Source organism: Ammodytes marinus, assembly GCF_949987685.1.
Source record: "Ammodytes marinus genome assembly, chromosome: 3".
NCBI lineage: Eukaryota > Metazoa > Chordata > Actinopteri > Uranoscopiformes > Ammodytidae > Ammodytes > Ammodytes marinus.
Window position 1 is genome coordinate 1605945 of NC_137232.1, and position 16686 is coordinate 1622630.

Genomic DNA, 16686 nt, shown 5'->3' on the forward strand with positions numbered 1-16686 from the left:
ATGACAGTATGCTTAATACTATATTTTTTGCACTTATTTATCATTGAGAACTTTTCAGCGGCTGTGGCGAAGTGGGTAGAGCGTTAGAATCGCAACCACAGGGTTCGATTCCCCCGTCCCACCACATGTCCAGCTGAATCCTAAATTGCTCATGATAGTTAGCCTGCTGTGTGTGGATGTTAACGTGGAAATGGGAACAGGTCTCCCTTGAAAAATGGGACTTACCTGTATAAATAGTATGCTATTGATAAATAGAAAGCCTTTACTGATTTGTAAAAGACTAATAGTAAACTATTAGTATACTTTTAATAAATGAAAACCCTTTACTGAATTATATTTTAGTATAAATTAAGTATAGGTTCAAAAGTATACTTAAATAGTATACTTAAGTACAAAATAAATTGTACTATATTGGTATGCAAATTAGGTAAGAAATACAGTTAAATTAAGTTGAAGCACTGCTTAAGTATAACTTAAGTGCAATTTAACAAAACTTAAAGTTTATTGCTCATAAACACACTTTAAATATATTAAGTTTACTTTAAAAAAATCTACTTAAGTATTCTTTTTTCACTTGGGTATTGCTGTCAATTTGAGCTTGGTCTCAATACATGCAGCAGAAAAGACTGTTATCTGACATGTTACCTGACCACCGCAAATTACAAATCCTTAGGTTGTGCTACCTTGAACTACACTGAACAAAAATACAAACACAACTCTTGTGATTTTGCTTCCATTTTTGATCTAGATATTTGATTTTAGCTCATAAACTGCAGCGAAAACAAAAGCTTTGTGTTTATATTTTTGTTCAGTGTAGTATTTATATAAACGTGTTATTCAAACTCCTTAAATTGCAATTAAATGTGTAAATATTTATAGGCTTTACAATAATTATACACATGCTATATTAAGGTTTACTATGCGTGTGATTGTTTTGTTTGTTTTCTATTTGCTCATAAATACAAATGTATGCATAAATGTACATTTCATATTTATAACGTGTCATATCAACACACATTACATTTAAAGTCTCTTTTCCTTTTCAGACTGTTCGCTCTGGTCTTATTCTTGTGCAAATGTTAATCTGCCTTCAGGGAACAATAATATGATTATTTTCAATATTCTAATTATAAAATATATTAGTACAAAGATGAGAAGGAAGAGAGAGGGACAGATAGATCTATGGAGAGTCAGAAACATGAACCAGAAGGTATCTCCGGCTGGAAACACACTAACAATCACTGCTCAGTGAAAACACAGGGAGGATGAATGGTGCATTGTGGGAAACGCTTCCTTCCTGGTCACTGTCCTCCACCTATGGGATGACTGGAGCCGGGGAACTGTGCATATTCAATGGCCATTCAAAAGTAATAGAATTATAATTAAAAGTACTGATAATTAGTTTTTAATAGCTTTTACTGCTACCAGAATAGTCACCACACATAATGTGTAAAAAATGTGGTTTAGTGCACCAGGCATGACATAATCTGTTTAAGCCCGTTAAGTGGGTGAACATGACAGATCAATAGGATTAAAGTGTGACACTTTGGGCATTCCCTCTTAAAAAGGAATGTCACTGTGGCTTTTAAAATCTATGTAAATACACACACAGTAAATGCTTTATTGTGAGAACCCTTAAAATTCTTATCTCTGGATAAAAAAAACCTGGGAATACATTTGTTGAATAAAGTATTTTTCCTGTATTCAATCCATATCAATTCTCTATGGACTGTTTTCATTGCTTTACATCCTAGAGGGTATTCAGACTTGACAGCTGGGGAGGCGTCCCCATGGTGACTGGGATGGGCCAAGCCTAATAGATCATGCAGTGAGGGCCACAACATACTGAGCTCAATCTTATATTACATCACACACACACACACCAACACACAGCATAAGAGTCAGCCCTACACACACCATGCACCGACCCAGTGCACAGCCTGCCTCAGTCTATACATACCCTGCGTTCCAAATAACATACTCTTTCTTTTCTATTCTACATACTACAGCTGATCAAAAAAATAATCTAGTAAGCATGCAGTAGGCACACAATTAGGACATACTTTTACTTATTTATTTCATCATAACATTGCGCCTTGATATTGCCTCTTGCTTTTATATCCATCACATCGCTGGTTGTTTTCATAAGGAGGCTCCGTCGATGTCACTTCCGGAGCGCACTGGATTGTGGGTCAGAATAGCCCAAATAGCATGCTGATTTCAACACTAAAAATCTATATAATTTTTAAGCATACTATAGCCCAAATAGCATGCTGATTTCAACACTAAAAATCTATATTATTTTTGAGCATACTTAAGCTGACAACCAAGAATTGGTTGTCAGCTTAAGTAAATCTTTTTTTCTACTATACTAAATAGCAGGGAAGTATGGGAATTGGAACGCAGAGAAAGTCATCACTAGCCAAACTTGTAGGGGGATTTTACCTGTGATGTCAAACCACAAGGGGACGGAGCTCTGCGGCAGGGAGACTACACCCACGATCTCGGCCACCTTGTCGTTCTCCATGACGGTGAAGTTATAGAGCGGCTGGTCAAAGAGCAGAGGGAGGGGCAGGGCGGGGGGGCGAGGGATCCACTCCATGTGCAGGCGAGCTGTGGACCACTTCTGAGGACGCCCGTTGTCTGTGGCTTTGATCTAGAGACAGAAGGATAGAAGTTACATGGTAATGGTTTACCAACTAAGAAAAAAAGATGGATGGCTATTTTCTCAGTATAAATAAATATTTATAAGAAAAAATCCTGTTTTGTAGGGAAATACAGTGGCTTGAAAAAGTATTCATACCCCTTGAACTTTTCCACACGTACATTTATTTTATTGGGATTTCATGTGATAGACCAACACAAAGTGGTGAATAATTGTGAAGTGGAAAACAAATTGTAAATCATATTTCATTTTCCTTCCACTTCACAATTATGCACCATTTTGTGTTGGTCTATCACATGAAATCCCAATAAAATAAATGTACGTGTGGAAAAGTTCAAGGGGTATGAATACTTTTGCAAGGTACTGTATGTCAACCCCAAACCAGTATGTAGATACAGGGCGATTAACTTAAGCCACAGATACATCACATGCCAGCACGCTTAGATTAAAGAGCTGCCATGAGTTCAAATATAAAATGCTTAATGTAAATCCTTTACATTGTAAGTTAAAATAGTTCTAAATCAGGCACCGCTTAAAATAAACAGAACCATCATGTTTTTTGAGATTCCCTGCAAACATAGAGATAAAGATAACAAGTCTGAAGTAGTAGCATCAGGCAGGTCCCCTTATGAATACAGCTAGTTCAAGACTAAAACTAAAACATCCATCCATGACATGAGCTAAGAGTTCAGCAAAATATTTCCTAACACTTGTTAGCAGTTGTAAGCTAATAGTTGATTGAAGTTTGCGTACAGTCAGAATGTCGTAGCTGCCCTCAGTGAAGGCCTTGCGGGAAGACACCACTGCAGTCTTGGGGTCGATGAAGAATTTGCCGTCGTCGTTTCCCTCCACGATGCTGTAGGACAGCTCACTGTTGGGCCCATCATCACGGTCGTAGGCAAAGACCCGGTAGATGGGCTCACCCTTCTTCCTACGCTCTCTCTCTGGGAGTTTGACCTGGTACACCTTCTCAGGGAATACGGGCTTGTTGTCGTTTTCATCTAGAACCTGAACCATCACCCACACAGTACTCTGCCTGGGACTTGGACCCCCATCGGACACCAACACCTGCACAGGCACAACATGGAGAGGGACACATTCAATACACATATATGCAAACAAAATGTGTCCAGTGGCAGGGACAGGCGCAATATTTGACCTATGAAGGAGTGTTCCTTGGACAGGTTCCGTCTGCCGCTTGTAGGGCCCATCAGATTATTCTTATTCTTATTATTCTTTTAATTTTTTTTAACCAATATTGAACCGACAGTCCCAAATATAAAGAATCTACCCCGTGAAGAATGATTGTGTACAGGTGCTGCTAACTTCAGGTCATTAGACAGAGCAGTGACTGACGGAACCCTGGGGCTTTGGCCATGGGACCAGGGGCCGCATTCACTAAACATGTTAAATTGGCTACGAGGAACTTTTAAGTATTTTTAAAACAATTACATTTTTCCTCTGATGATCATAAATTACCTGTGACAGCAAAAAATGCCATCAGTGCAAAGAAATCTTTTATATAGATTTTATTAATGCCCTTGATCTGGTCGGACACCCAATCCGATTTTCGGCTTGCGCATGCAGGCTTCATGGTCACATATTCGTATTGGTCGCAGATTTCAGTGCAGCGCAGCAACGCGATTTGAGTAGCATATCCCTCCAGGTAAGGGAAGGGGAGCCTTGTTTTGAGACAATTATATTTCGTAATAATGGCTGACACCGGGGCAGGACCATCAAAAGAAAATTCAATGGAGAACAACTACAAGCTAAAAGAGTGATAGACTCGTGAAAACGAGAGTTAACCACGGTCAGGCTTTCACCAGGTGGAGAGAATTACGGGATCGTAAAAGCTTCAATACCTACCCTGAAATGGCCCTCATCCTACTTGACAGGTTTGATATGTCGATGTTTAGGCAACTCAAGGTCGCAATGTTGTCACTCTATATCAGCGCTGCTGTGATTTGGTCGTAGGTACGAGTGCCGAAGACAAACACAGCAGCGCTGATATAGAGCGACAACATTGCGACCTCGAGCGTGATACTGCTTTTATACAGCAGTTTTACAACTTAAATTCATAAGTTTACTTTACAAATATTGATCATTTTAGAATTTGCTTCCGCAATCACAAATAGTCCTGCAACAGTAGTCGGAGCGGAGGGCGTTGCCAAGCAACGTGTGAACAACTAAAATGGAGTGAACTATAGTCATGCAGTGTTTACTCCTAAGTGAATGAACAGTACTAAAAAAAAGTTTACTTTGCTTCATCATCATCAAGTGACCATTATTTATCTGAAATAGTCATTATTTACAAAAACGTGAACACATTACCTCATCGTGATCCATCCTGCCGTCTCTCGTTCATTCGCTTTCTGTGAGGGCATCGAATCTTTCAGCTCCGTGAGAGTGGTTAGTGACACTGCATCAACTCATTGCAATCAGGTGTGTGTGGCACTGAGTGGCATTAGTTGATGCAGTGTCACTAACCACTCTCACAGAGCCGAAGAGATTATGTGCCCTCAACACTTTCAACACGGACATGCACTATACTGTGTCCTAATTGCTTCACACTCGCACGGCCAGCACGCGCTAGAAAACAGCTTAACGACAGCTGGTGTCATAAAAATACTACCGCTTTGGTCCAAAAGGGCCGCTAGTTTACAAAGTTCCTCGTAGCATCTTTAAGGCTAAGAGTAAGTCCTAACTTGCTGATTCAGGAGTAACTCTTAAAAATAAGGGGCGTTTCACTCCTAATTTTAGGACTCCTAACTTTTTTAAGATAAGTGTAATTCACAAAGCATTTTAGCGCTAAAACTAGCTCATAAATCTAAGAAAAGCGAGGAGTCCTAGAGAGGAAAACACAGACAATCATTTGATGGCATTATGGAGAGATATAATGATAGTTCATCAATAACTGTGAGGGTTTAATGATCATAGTAAAGCTATATTTAGAAAGTATAGATACATTTGTGTATACTGTATGTTTTAAGCACATTTCTGTTGCTCTTTGGCTCAGTACATTGAGTAGTAATGAACACAAACTTATAATAATGTAGTAATTTCTCACAAGGGAAGCAACATTTATGTAGCGGTCACAAAAGGTTCAGATTAATTTTGCCATTAGAAATTATCTGAAAATTAACAATACTTTAATCATTTATTAAAGTTCAAAGGGGCACCAGCTCTCCACTTAAGAGTGCAAAATAGCAAAAATGTCTCGTTTTATCGATGGTTTAAAATGAATGTTGATAGTGATCAGTTAAAATAAATCAATATTAATAAAACATAGTTTAATTATCACTTTATAAAATCTAACAATAAATCAATTATTATTGAGCTTACAAATCTGATAATATATCCACATTACTGAAGGTTCATGAATTCTTGACGTGCAGAGGTTGACATACCACAAAATATTCACACAAATGAAAGACAGAAACTTCCAGTTACAAAAAGAAAATGCATGTAATTTATTAACAGAAAGTAAATAAAATCAACACATCTAAAATCACTGACAGTTTTCCCTTTTTTTTTTTTTTTTAACCCGTTCAGACACAATTTATCTCACATCTTCACTCGTACACATGTTTTCAGAGGAAACGGGACGAAATCGCTGTAAGCAGTGTAATAGGCATATGCCAAGCCAATAGTCAGCGGTGACACAGCCTAGTAGATAGCTCTTCCGGTATAATTTTATGCATAAAACCTTACTGTAACCGAAAATTAATGCCATTAACGTTCATAAAGCGGTTGGTGTCAGCTTGGGGTTACAAGTATTGTAAATTACAAGCTTTCTGTCCTCTTATTTCACCACATTGAACTCGTGAAAACAGAAGACATGCTGATAGTGAAGGGGCTTTGTGAGCGGCTACTTTCCTGTTAGGCGTACTTCAAAATAAAAGTCGACTCACGTTTGTCCAGTGAAATGCTATTAATGTTTAGCCAGTGAAATGCTTTTACTGTGAAGCCGTAGCCTTAATGCTCCTTTTGTTGAACAGTAACTTAACCGCTGCGCGCTGAACTATGGATAGTGTTTTTTAATATATAGAGAGAGCCGTGTCCCTGGCATATAGAAGCTACACAAGTTTATTTTGCTAGAAAAACCGGCAGAACACAAATCTTTCCCCAGAAAAAGTGGCGGGTGGTCTCAATAACTTACTAATCGCTTAGACTAAATTGGCGAGTGTTATATGTGAGCCCTGCACGACACTCTGCTGATCACAGTGATGGTGCCGCGGAGACACCTTGCATGTTATGTTGTCTTCTAACTTTATAACTCGCGTGTGGGTATTTTGACAGCAAGTCCAGGAGTTTGAGAGTAGCACCAGGTCTTTTACTGTGGAGAGGCTGATTGCCGGCTCCAGAGAACTTGGTGGATTCCCCCTCCCAGTCTGGAAGTTGGGGAAGAAGAGAGCTGTACCTCCACACCGTTTGGTGGTGGGTAGAGAAGAGGGAGCTGTACCTCCACCTCGGGGTGGGTTCAGCAGAGAGGAGCACCTCAGATGGTGCTTGAAGAGAAGAGAGCAACTGGCACCCCCAGTCCGTTGGGTGGTGCGTAGAGAAGAGAGTCCTCCAACCTCTCTTGGTGGAGACGAGGAGAAGAGAGAGCAACTGTGTAGCCAGCTCAATAGCTATTATCAAAAACAGCTTAAGGGGCCACTCACACTAGGGCCGCGGCCCCGTGCCCGAGCTCATTTGCATACTAAAGTCTAGAACGTTTGGCTAGTGTGACCACGCCATCCGCATTCCAGCACGGAACAGCCCCTTGGCCACGGCACACTTGGGAGAGGTGTGCCGTGGCCAAAGTACAGATGCTAATGAGATGACACGCGCACTAGCAAGCGCACAAGCAAGCGCACAGGCGGCGTTCCTGACGTGAATTTATTAAGGATGCATTGTCCGTTAACGTCCGCTGCCTTACTAGTCGGCACCAGAATTGCCCACCACTTGGACTGTAGCTACATAAAATGTGTGAGGATTAACGTGTGTGTAGGCCTAGGTGTGGGCTAATAAAAGAGGGAGAGAGCTAAATAGGTGAGCGCAGAAAGCAAAGCAAAAAGGTTTTCGTTATGATTTTTTTCTTTTTCCTCCCGTCAGCTGTCATAATACTGCCTTTACGCATGGCGGTGGAGAAGAATACAAAACAACACTCTACGGGACTCCGCGGCCCGGTGATAAGGAAACAGTAGCCTACACTAAGGTTTAACAAGAAACTTTATAAAGACACTTAAAAAAACGATCTCTGCCCAAACAAAAAGTTCTGACTTGGATTACTTGATGGAGCGATCGATGTGTATAAAACCATCCGGTGCGTATGGTCTGATGACGGGCCGTTATATTAATAATAAACAGCGTGCTGCACAAATATGAGACTGTCCATCGCGACCTATTTGATGCAAGTTTGGTCGGATGAAAATATTCACAAACAGTCGTATAGCCTACAAGTAGACTACGCTTCAAATCCTAAAAGCGCACGGTGACGTAGGCAAGGTGCAATCGTGCCCAGGCCACGAGCAGTGTGACCACGGGCCAGCGGGGGGAGTGGGGAGCGGGGGGAATCGTGCTGAATCTTCCTGCAGCACGGAACAGGCAAACGGCCCTAGTGTGAGTGGGCCCTAAGACTCCTTGACCAATGACGGAAGAAAAAGGGGGGCACAGGCTTCAGGCAGAGAAAGGTGTGAAACACAGACAATGCCTCGGCTCAAGGCAGAGGAATGTGTGGGGGTTTTGACACCAACATTCTGCTGTAGAGTCAGAACATAAGTAATTCACATTAGAGTAAAAAGTCTTAATGAATAAATGAACCCATGTACATATTCACTACAATAATCCAGTGTTAATTTCGTTGACTAAGACTATGACGGAAAATATTCGTCACCGAACCTTTTTCACGGACGTAAACTAAATAAAAAGGCAGATATGATGACGAAGACTGAGACGAATAGGAACGATACGAAACTGTTAGGGCGGGACGAATGGAGAAGAGTTCCAATCAGAACTACTCTTTTTGTGGGACAAGTTGGGAAGAAATCCAATCAGTGCAAAGCAGCGAATGCAACCCTGTGTCGGTGAAAATCGACGGAAGACCGCGCCAGTGTGAGCGGGTGGAGTGAGGCGCTGTGCAGAAAAACTCTGCGGTTTGATGGACAAAAATTATAGTCAGGGATATCCTGCCCGTTAACGTTGTCTAGGGGAACGGCTAAGTTCCACGATCTGTAGGCTGTGTCTCGAGCTTGAATACACAGAGCCATGTCCCCAAACTGACTGCGAAACTATATAGGAAATGAACTGTGAAACTGCCGCCTCCCTCCGTTAGTTTCTGTTTTCACCCGAGTAAGTTACAATCAACTCCGACGCATGGACAGCGTTCAATTAAAACCTCTCATTTTATTATCAAAAAGGCTTTGATGCAAAAAAAGAAGTCCGAACACACACAGCGGCAGTAGTGTTGCTTAAAGGAAAGCGCAGTTGCTCAGTTTTATCAGCACCTCAACTGCGTGCTGCTGCTGCTGCCCAGGGGCGGCCTTAACGATCTCGGGGCCCGTTTCAAGACCTAGGCTGTGTCTTGATTCAGGGGTTGCAGCCTGGTTGCAGCCTACGTAGGCTGCATTTGAAGACCGATTGCGTCATAGCGGCGCGCAAAGGCTGTCCCATTTGCAAGGCTCCTTGCAAGGCTCCTCATATGCGGTCGTGAAATGCAGCCTTCGTTTCACGGTTTTGAAGGCTGCATCAGATGTATCCTTCGTGGCCCAACATATCCCAAGATTCATTGCGTTTTTTTCAGAGATTGCATAAAATAAAATAAAAAATAACAAAACAGCAACGTGTTGCTCCATCTTCTTAACTTTTATCTTCCTTCTACCTTCTTCTTGTACTTTTTTTCTTTTCGTCTGGTAGGCAACTTCTTTTTCTTTTTTCCTCCATTGACAGGGCTGTCTCCGTTGGCAGCAATCAGGGTTGCTAGGCAGCACAGGAGCGGCGAGTCGTCACGCAAGGTAACGGCTTGTTACGTAAACCGGAAATGCTCGTAAACGGAGACCTGCGGAGACCGTCTCGTTTAACGAGGCTCGTTGGCCTTGGAACCGGCCTTAAAATCGGCCTTCATAGGCAATAGCCTTCATAGACCGCGAGACTGCGTCCTACCAAGTGCGTGGTCTCTGAATCAAGACACAGCCCTAGTGTGGGGCCCCCCACCCTTTTTTTATATTTTCTTTATTTGAATTTTTTTATAAATAATGCTTGTGCATGCTCCCCGCAAAAAGAAAAAATATTGTTGAATCCAGTTGGTTCATAGACGGATCATGAGTTAATGGGCCCCCGGGCACAGGCTCTTAAAGACCTCCCCCTATCCAGTCAGGTACACTGATTTTATGTGAGATCATTACGAATGAAATAGAATACATGTTTTGTATTACAACCATTAAATCTGTGTCTGTATTGCATATTCAAACCTTAATACCATTCAATGAAGAAAGCAACACTTAGTTGGCTAAGTCCGATGTAAATTCAGTCAACTAAAATGCATATATTTTGTTGACTAAAACTAGACTAAGACTAAAAGATTTCAGATGACTAGAATAGGACTAAGACTAAATGGTGTGATATTCAAAAGACTAAGATTAAATCAGAATTTGCTGCCAAAATTAACACTGCTAATCTTTCATATCTTTTATTTAAATTAGGGCTGTCAAACGATTAAAATTTTTAATCAGATTAATCACAGGATTCTGTGGATTAATCACGATTAATTTTACCATTCGAAATATGCCTGAACAATTCAAATTTTCTCTATATATTGTTGTATGAACGGAAAGATAAAGGACAGAAGGTGGATATGTACATTTAAAATGTGTATTGTTATTAATTAAAAATCCAAATGATGGTTTTAATACTGAAAATTAATTTAAATCAAACTAAAATATATACCTACCACACCATAATTCAATTGGTCTGTCTCTTTACTATGTATTTGGGAAAATATAGGCTATATAATGGCATTTATTTTGTGAATCTATAGGTTGTGCACTCTTGAATACAACTTGAATACAACTTGATTACAGTCCGGTGTGTGTGTGCGTGCGTGCGTGCGTGCGTGCGTGCGTGTGTGTGTGTGTGTGCGTGTGCAGCAGTTTAAAACACGGCATGGGCTAGCGTGCTGTTATGTTTGGCTGCGCGCGGCTACTGATCCTGGGTCAGCCACAACTTAGAGTGACTGTAGTACAGAGCCGGTGGGATGCACGGGGCGGATCATTCTGCACATGCGTTAATTGCGATAAAAAAATTAACGCCGTTAATTCCAGAAATTAATCACTCTGCGTTAACGCTATAATTTTGACAGCCCTAATTTAAATATTGTTTTTCATTAAAAAATTCATTTGGTAACACTTTATTTGAAAGGGTATGCATAAGACTGACATCAGACTGTACTTACACTGTCATAACCATGACATGACACCTGTCATAAACATTATGAATAGCTATGACTGTTGACATAGTGCCATTCAGTAAATTATGTCACGTTTAATGCAACATTGACATTGTATGAGATGTCTTTCTTATGACCTGACAGAAACTAAGAACAAATATGTTGTCGATGTCTTGGTTATTTCTGTCTGTCATTAGACATTTATTATACTGTCATTAATTATTCCCTTTACCTCAAAGTGAAACAACTTGACTTTTCAGTAAATGTTATTACACTTAATTACACACACAACAGTGTTAAATGTAGGGCTGTGTCAAAAAATCGATATGGCGATATATCGGGATACTTAGTTTCGCGATATCAGTATCGATTTTTATAACTAAAAATATTTTTTTTCATTGACAGTGCAGAGAGACAGATATGAAATGGGGCAGAGAGGGAATGAAATGCAGAGAACAACCACGGCTCAGATTCAAATCCATGTCTACAGTGAGGCCTGAGCCTCTAGGATACTGACTATTGAAGTTAGATCAATTTTGTTTATAAGAATACTTAAGATTCACTGTGTCACAAAAGCACACTGTGTTTTCATTTCAGTGTGTCCTGTACAGTTAGTACAAGAGTGTATTGCATTTGTTATTTGGATCTTATGGCAGCTGCAGCAGTGCTTGATCATTTGCCAAAACCAAAAAAAAAGTAAAGGAAGAAAAATAGTAAAGGAAGTTATGAATGAAATAGTTTTGACTTCATTTGTCTGTGCAATTATCAATATATTGTGCTGTTATGTTTGACAAGGCAACTTGTATATGGAATATCGCAATATATCGTGATATATCAAGATACGCAATATAACGTGATATATCGTATCGTGACCAGTGTATCGTTATATCGTATACCCAGCCCTAGTTAAATGCAGTAGCAGCAACTTGATAAATGCAACATAAAGCATGTGGGTATTAGCCTATATGTGGAAAATACCTTAACAAAAGCAATATAAGTATTATTAAAACATTAAACATTGTAATAACGCTTCATGAAATGTTATTCAAATGTCCAAATTGTTTCACTTTACTTGAGGCAAACAGAATCATTCATGACAGTATAATAAATGTCCCCTGAAATCTTAATGGCCACAGCATTTTTTGTTTCAAATTAAATGTTCATAAATAGGCCTATTATAAATCTGAGTTTAAAAAAATGCTTTTTACTGTCAAGAACATTTGCCAGGACTGAAATAACATAGTTAGAATGATTTAGTGCATTTGGGTTGCTGTAATTTGGAAAATCCTGTTTATTCACGTTTATTCCCAAAATTCCAGTTAATTCCCATGGAAAGTTTCCAACTTTGAAAATTCATGGGATTTTGCAACCCTAGTTATAAAGCATATCACATGCCATTCATTCAGGTTTGCGATGGCCACCCCACTCTAGGTCTGTGTCACACTTTGGCAACCCCAGTCAAAATTTCCTGGACATGCCACTGTGTCTCGCCTTTTCCTTCCACATTCAGTCTACCGATTTCACCGGCTGTTGTTTCTAAATGGTGAGTTTCCCAGTTTGTCGCTGTTTGACTATTGCTCCATAGTCCGCCGTTGAGAGAAATACAGTGAGAGTGCATGGCGTGCCATTTGTACAGAAAGTCTGGAATCGCTCAATTGACAGATGTACACTCATTTGAAGGCGGGTGTCTGTTGAAGTTTAAAACTATTGGATCTGCCCAGTGCCACTCTGGATCTGCCAACCAATCGCATAATGTTTGGTCGTGACGTCATGCGCCGGCTTCTGCTTCTGACTACAACTGAAACTGGCACACAACCTCAACGTCATTGTTATCAGCCACTCCCTCTGTTTGCTGATTTGACCGGTAAAAGAGAAAACCCGCTAGTCTGTGTTTTAAGGTTTTAAACTACTAACCACGGATCTATACCTGCTGCTAACGGCCACGTTTGTGTCGCGGGCGGCAGTTGCTCTCGGAAGCAACAGGAGAAACATTCTGCTCCGTTCACGGGAGGAAACAAACGTCTGCAGTTTTCAGAGGTGTGTGTGATTAATACGTGACATCAACATAACGTCGGCTTTCTGTTACAAATGAACAGTCCCATAGAACGTGGTCGCGCGTGCAAACACACACATACGTGCGCGCACATGCACACACACACAAACACACGGACTGCAATCAGGTTGTATTAAGGGATGCAAAATCATGGATTCACCAAATAAATGCCATTCTATAGACTATCCTATATTTGCTCAAAGACATAGCAAAGAGACATTCACATTGAAATATGGTGTGGTAGCATATGTTTTAGTTGATTATAATCTATTTGCAGTATTTACACCATAATTTGGATTTTCAATTAATAAAAAAACTAAATTTAAATGTATATATTCACCTTCTATCCTTTAGCTTTCCATTCATACAACAATATACAGAGAAAAGGGGAATTTTTCATGCCTATTTCGAATGGTAGAATTAACAGTGATTAATCGTGATTAATTCACAGAATTCTGTGATTAATCTGATTAAAAATTGTAATCGTTTGACAGCCCTAGTTTTAATAAATTAGTTTTAGCACTCCTTAGGAGTACTCTTAGCGCTAAGTTAAAATGCTTTGTGAATACGGACCCAGGCCTCCATCCCTTAAAGGAGCTGTAAACGGAATGGTCAGTTTAGCTAACTTCCTGTCAGTGACTGCAGTTAGCAGTCCCCTCGCTCGTCCCTACGTCACCACATTAATGCACTGCGGTCTTCAAGCAGCAAGTTATCTAGCATCATCTCAGATCCATAAGTGTGATAAAACATGATAAAAACCATCAAAACAGACATTGGGAAGGATTTTTACCTGCTCCGCCATTGTAGGCGCATAAACATTCACCCATGTGTCGCTCTGGCGTGTGAGACCATGAGTGAGACGGGTGCGGACGGGTGTGGGTTTGTAGCGTTCTCTCTTGTGATTGGGTAAAATTTCGGGATACTTCATAAAGTTTAATTGCTGATTACATGCAGAGCAGCTGACTAAGAGATTGGCTTTATGAAACGCGCACATCGTGTAAGTGATTACTGTATGAATAAAGAACGATTCAACAGTTATATTAATATAAATAAACCGCTTACTTCACCTTTAAATCTACCTTGGCTGCAATGTAGCGTATTCATGTGGAACACACACACACACACACACACACACACACACACACTCACTATGTCCTCACCTCTAAAACATGTTCTGTCTGTTGTTCACGATCCAGTTTCCGTGAGGTTGTGGTGATCAAGCCTGAGATATTAAACAGAAGAAACAACTATTAGAAAAGATACATACACAAACCAGGAAACCAAATGATCAGAAACCATTGCTGATTTGTTAAGATTCCATGAAATTAAAACTATGAAAACTAGTAAGTCCTACTGACTGGAAATGCTCCACATAGGTCCAGCAAATAGAACAATAAAGTCCCTGGACCATACAGGTCCCATGTGACTGGACTTTGCCAATGAGAATAAACTGCTAAACAGTAAGTTGACATAATCCTTTTTTTTTCAAGTATAGTTTTTTTTATTATTTCCTTCACAGGCAAACAGATATCAATCAGCAGTGTTTTACATTTTGTTTACCGAAAAAAAGGCATGTCTACGTTCAATTAGATGCAAATGAGAGAGACAATAATCAGGGCAATATCAGTACATTGCGCATATACATATATCCCATTGCACGTGTTCATGCATGCATGCACAGTCAGACACAAACACGCTGACAACATACATAACATTGTAAACACTTGACCTAGAAGGAAATTGTTTTCACCCCCCCTATAATTCCCTCCCCGCAATGCCAGTCGAACATGGTGCACTGTAGGTTATTTTAAAATATAATGTACAGTCCCCTCCAATAGTATTGGAACAGTGAGGCCAAATCCTTTATTTTTGCTGTAGACTGGAAACATTTGGGTTTGACACCAAACGATGAATATGAGACAATAGATCAACATTTCAGCTTTCATTTCCAGGTATTTACATCTGGATCCGATACACAACTGAGAAGATAGCATTTTTTGAAAAGGAACACCACATTTTTAGGCGAGCAGAAGTATTGGAACAGATAGACTTTAAATAAATTAAAGTGAATAAGATAGAAGCACAGGTGTTTCCACCTGCAAGACATTTCTGCCTGCTGCACCTCCGCCGGTGCTGTTAAATAAATTAAAGTGAATAAAAGGTCATATTTTGTCGCAAATCCTTTGCTTGCAATAACCGCATCAAGCCTGTGACCCATTGACATCACCACACTTTTGCATTCTTCTTTTGTGATGCTTTTCCAGGCTTTCAACGCAGCCTCATTCAGTTGCTGTTTGTGTTAAGGGGTTACTCTCTTAAGTCTCCTCTTCGGCAGGTAAAATGCATGCTCTATAGGGTTTAAGTCTGGAGATTGACTTGGCCGGTCTATAACCTTCCACTTATTGCCCCTGATTAACTCATTTGTTGTGTTTTGGGTCATTATCTTGCTGCATGATGGAGGATCTTCCAATCAGTTTGGTTGCATATTTCCTTAAATTGGCAGACAAAATGTTTCTGAAGACTTAGAGTTAATTTTGCTGTTGCCATCATGTGTTACATCATCAATGAAGATTAATGAGCCCGTCCCAGACGAAGCCACGCAAGCCCAAGCCATGACATTGCCTCCACCGTGTTTCACAGATGAGCTTGTATGTTTGGGATCATGAGCAGATTCTTTCTTTCTCTAAACTTTAGCCTTTCCATCACTTTGGTAAAGGTGCATCTGGACAACAACACAGTAACACATGATGGCAACAGCAAAATGAACTCAGAAGTCTACAGGAACATTTTGTCTGCCAATTTAAAGAAAGATGCAACCAAACTGATTGGAAGATCCTTCATCATGCAGCAAGATAATGATCCAAAAAAACTGCAAAAACAACAAAGGAGTTAATCAGGGGCAAGAAGTGGAAGGTTTTAGACTGGCCAAGTCAATCCCCAGACTTAAACCCTATAGAGCATGCATGTTACCTGCTAAAAAGGAGACCGAAGGGAGTAACCCCCCAAAACAAACAGCAACTGAATGAGACTGCGGTGAAAGCCTGGAAAAGCATCACAAAAGAAGAATGCAAAAGTTTGGTGATGCAGTTATTGCAAGCAAAGTATTTGCGACAAAATATTACAGTTTATTCACTTTAATTTATTTAAAGTCTATCTGTTCCAATACTTTTGCTTGCCTAAAAATTTGGCGTTCCTTTTCAAAAAATGCTATCTTCTCAGTTGTGTATCGGATCCAGATGTTAATACCTGGAAATGAAAGCTGAAATGTTGAGCTATTGTCTCATATTCATCGTTTGGTGTCAAACCCAAATGTTTCCAGTCTACAGCAAAAATTCAAGATTCAAGATTCAAGATTACTTTATTTTGTCCCGAAGGAGATTTGTCTTAGACGTACAGACTGCTGCATAACACATAACACAACAAGACAGTAGAAAAATAGAATACTATATAGAAAAATACAGTGCCTAGCACACAAGTGCTGACAGTGCAATGATAAAGTGCATACATACATACAGACATACATACATACATACATACATACAG

General features: G+C 40.0%; 1 protein-coding gene across 1 annotated transcript in view; it reads right to left on the reverse strand.

Moving 5' to 3' along the window:
* The window catches only part of fat3a (FAT atypical cadherin 3a), a gene marked incomplete at its 5' end in the record, with an annotated part of 180183 nt that overhangs the window by 127491 nt on the left and 36006 nt on the right, over positions 1–16686 (reverse strand). Inside the window, 3 exons of the mRNA XM_080054049.1 lie at positions 2446–2656; positions 3419–3733; positions 14304–14365. Coding sequence (XP_079910175.1) covers positions 2446–2656; positions 3419–3733; positions 14304–14365 — 588 coding nt within the window. The remainder of the gene's footprint in view (positions 1–2445; positions 2657–3418; positions 3734–14303; positions 14366–16686) is intronic.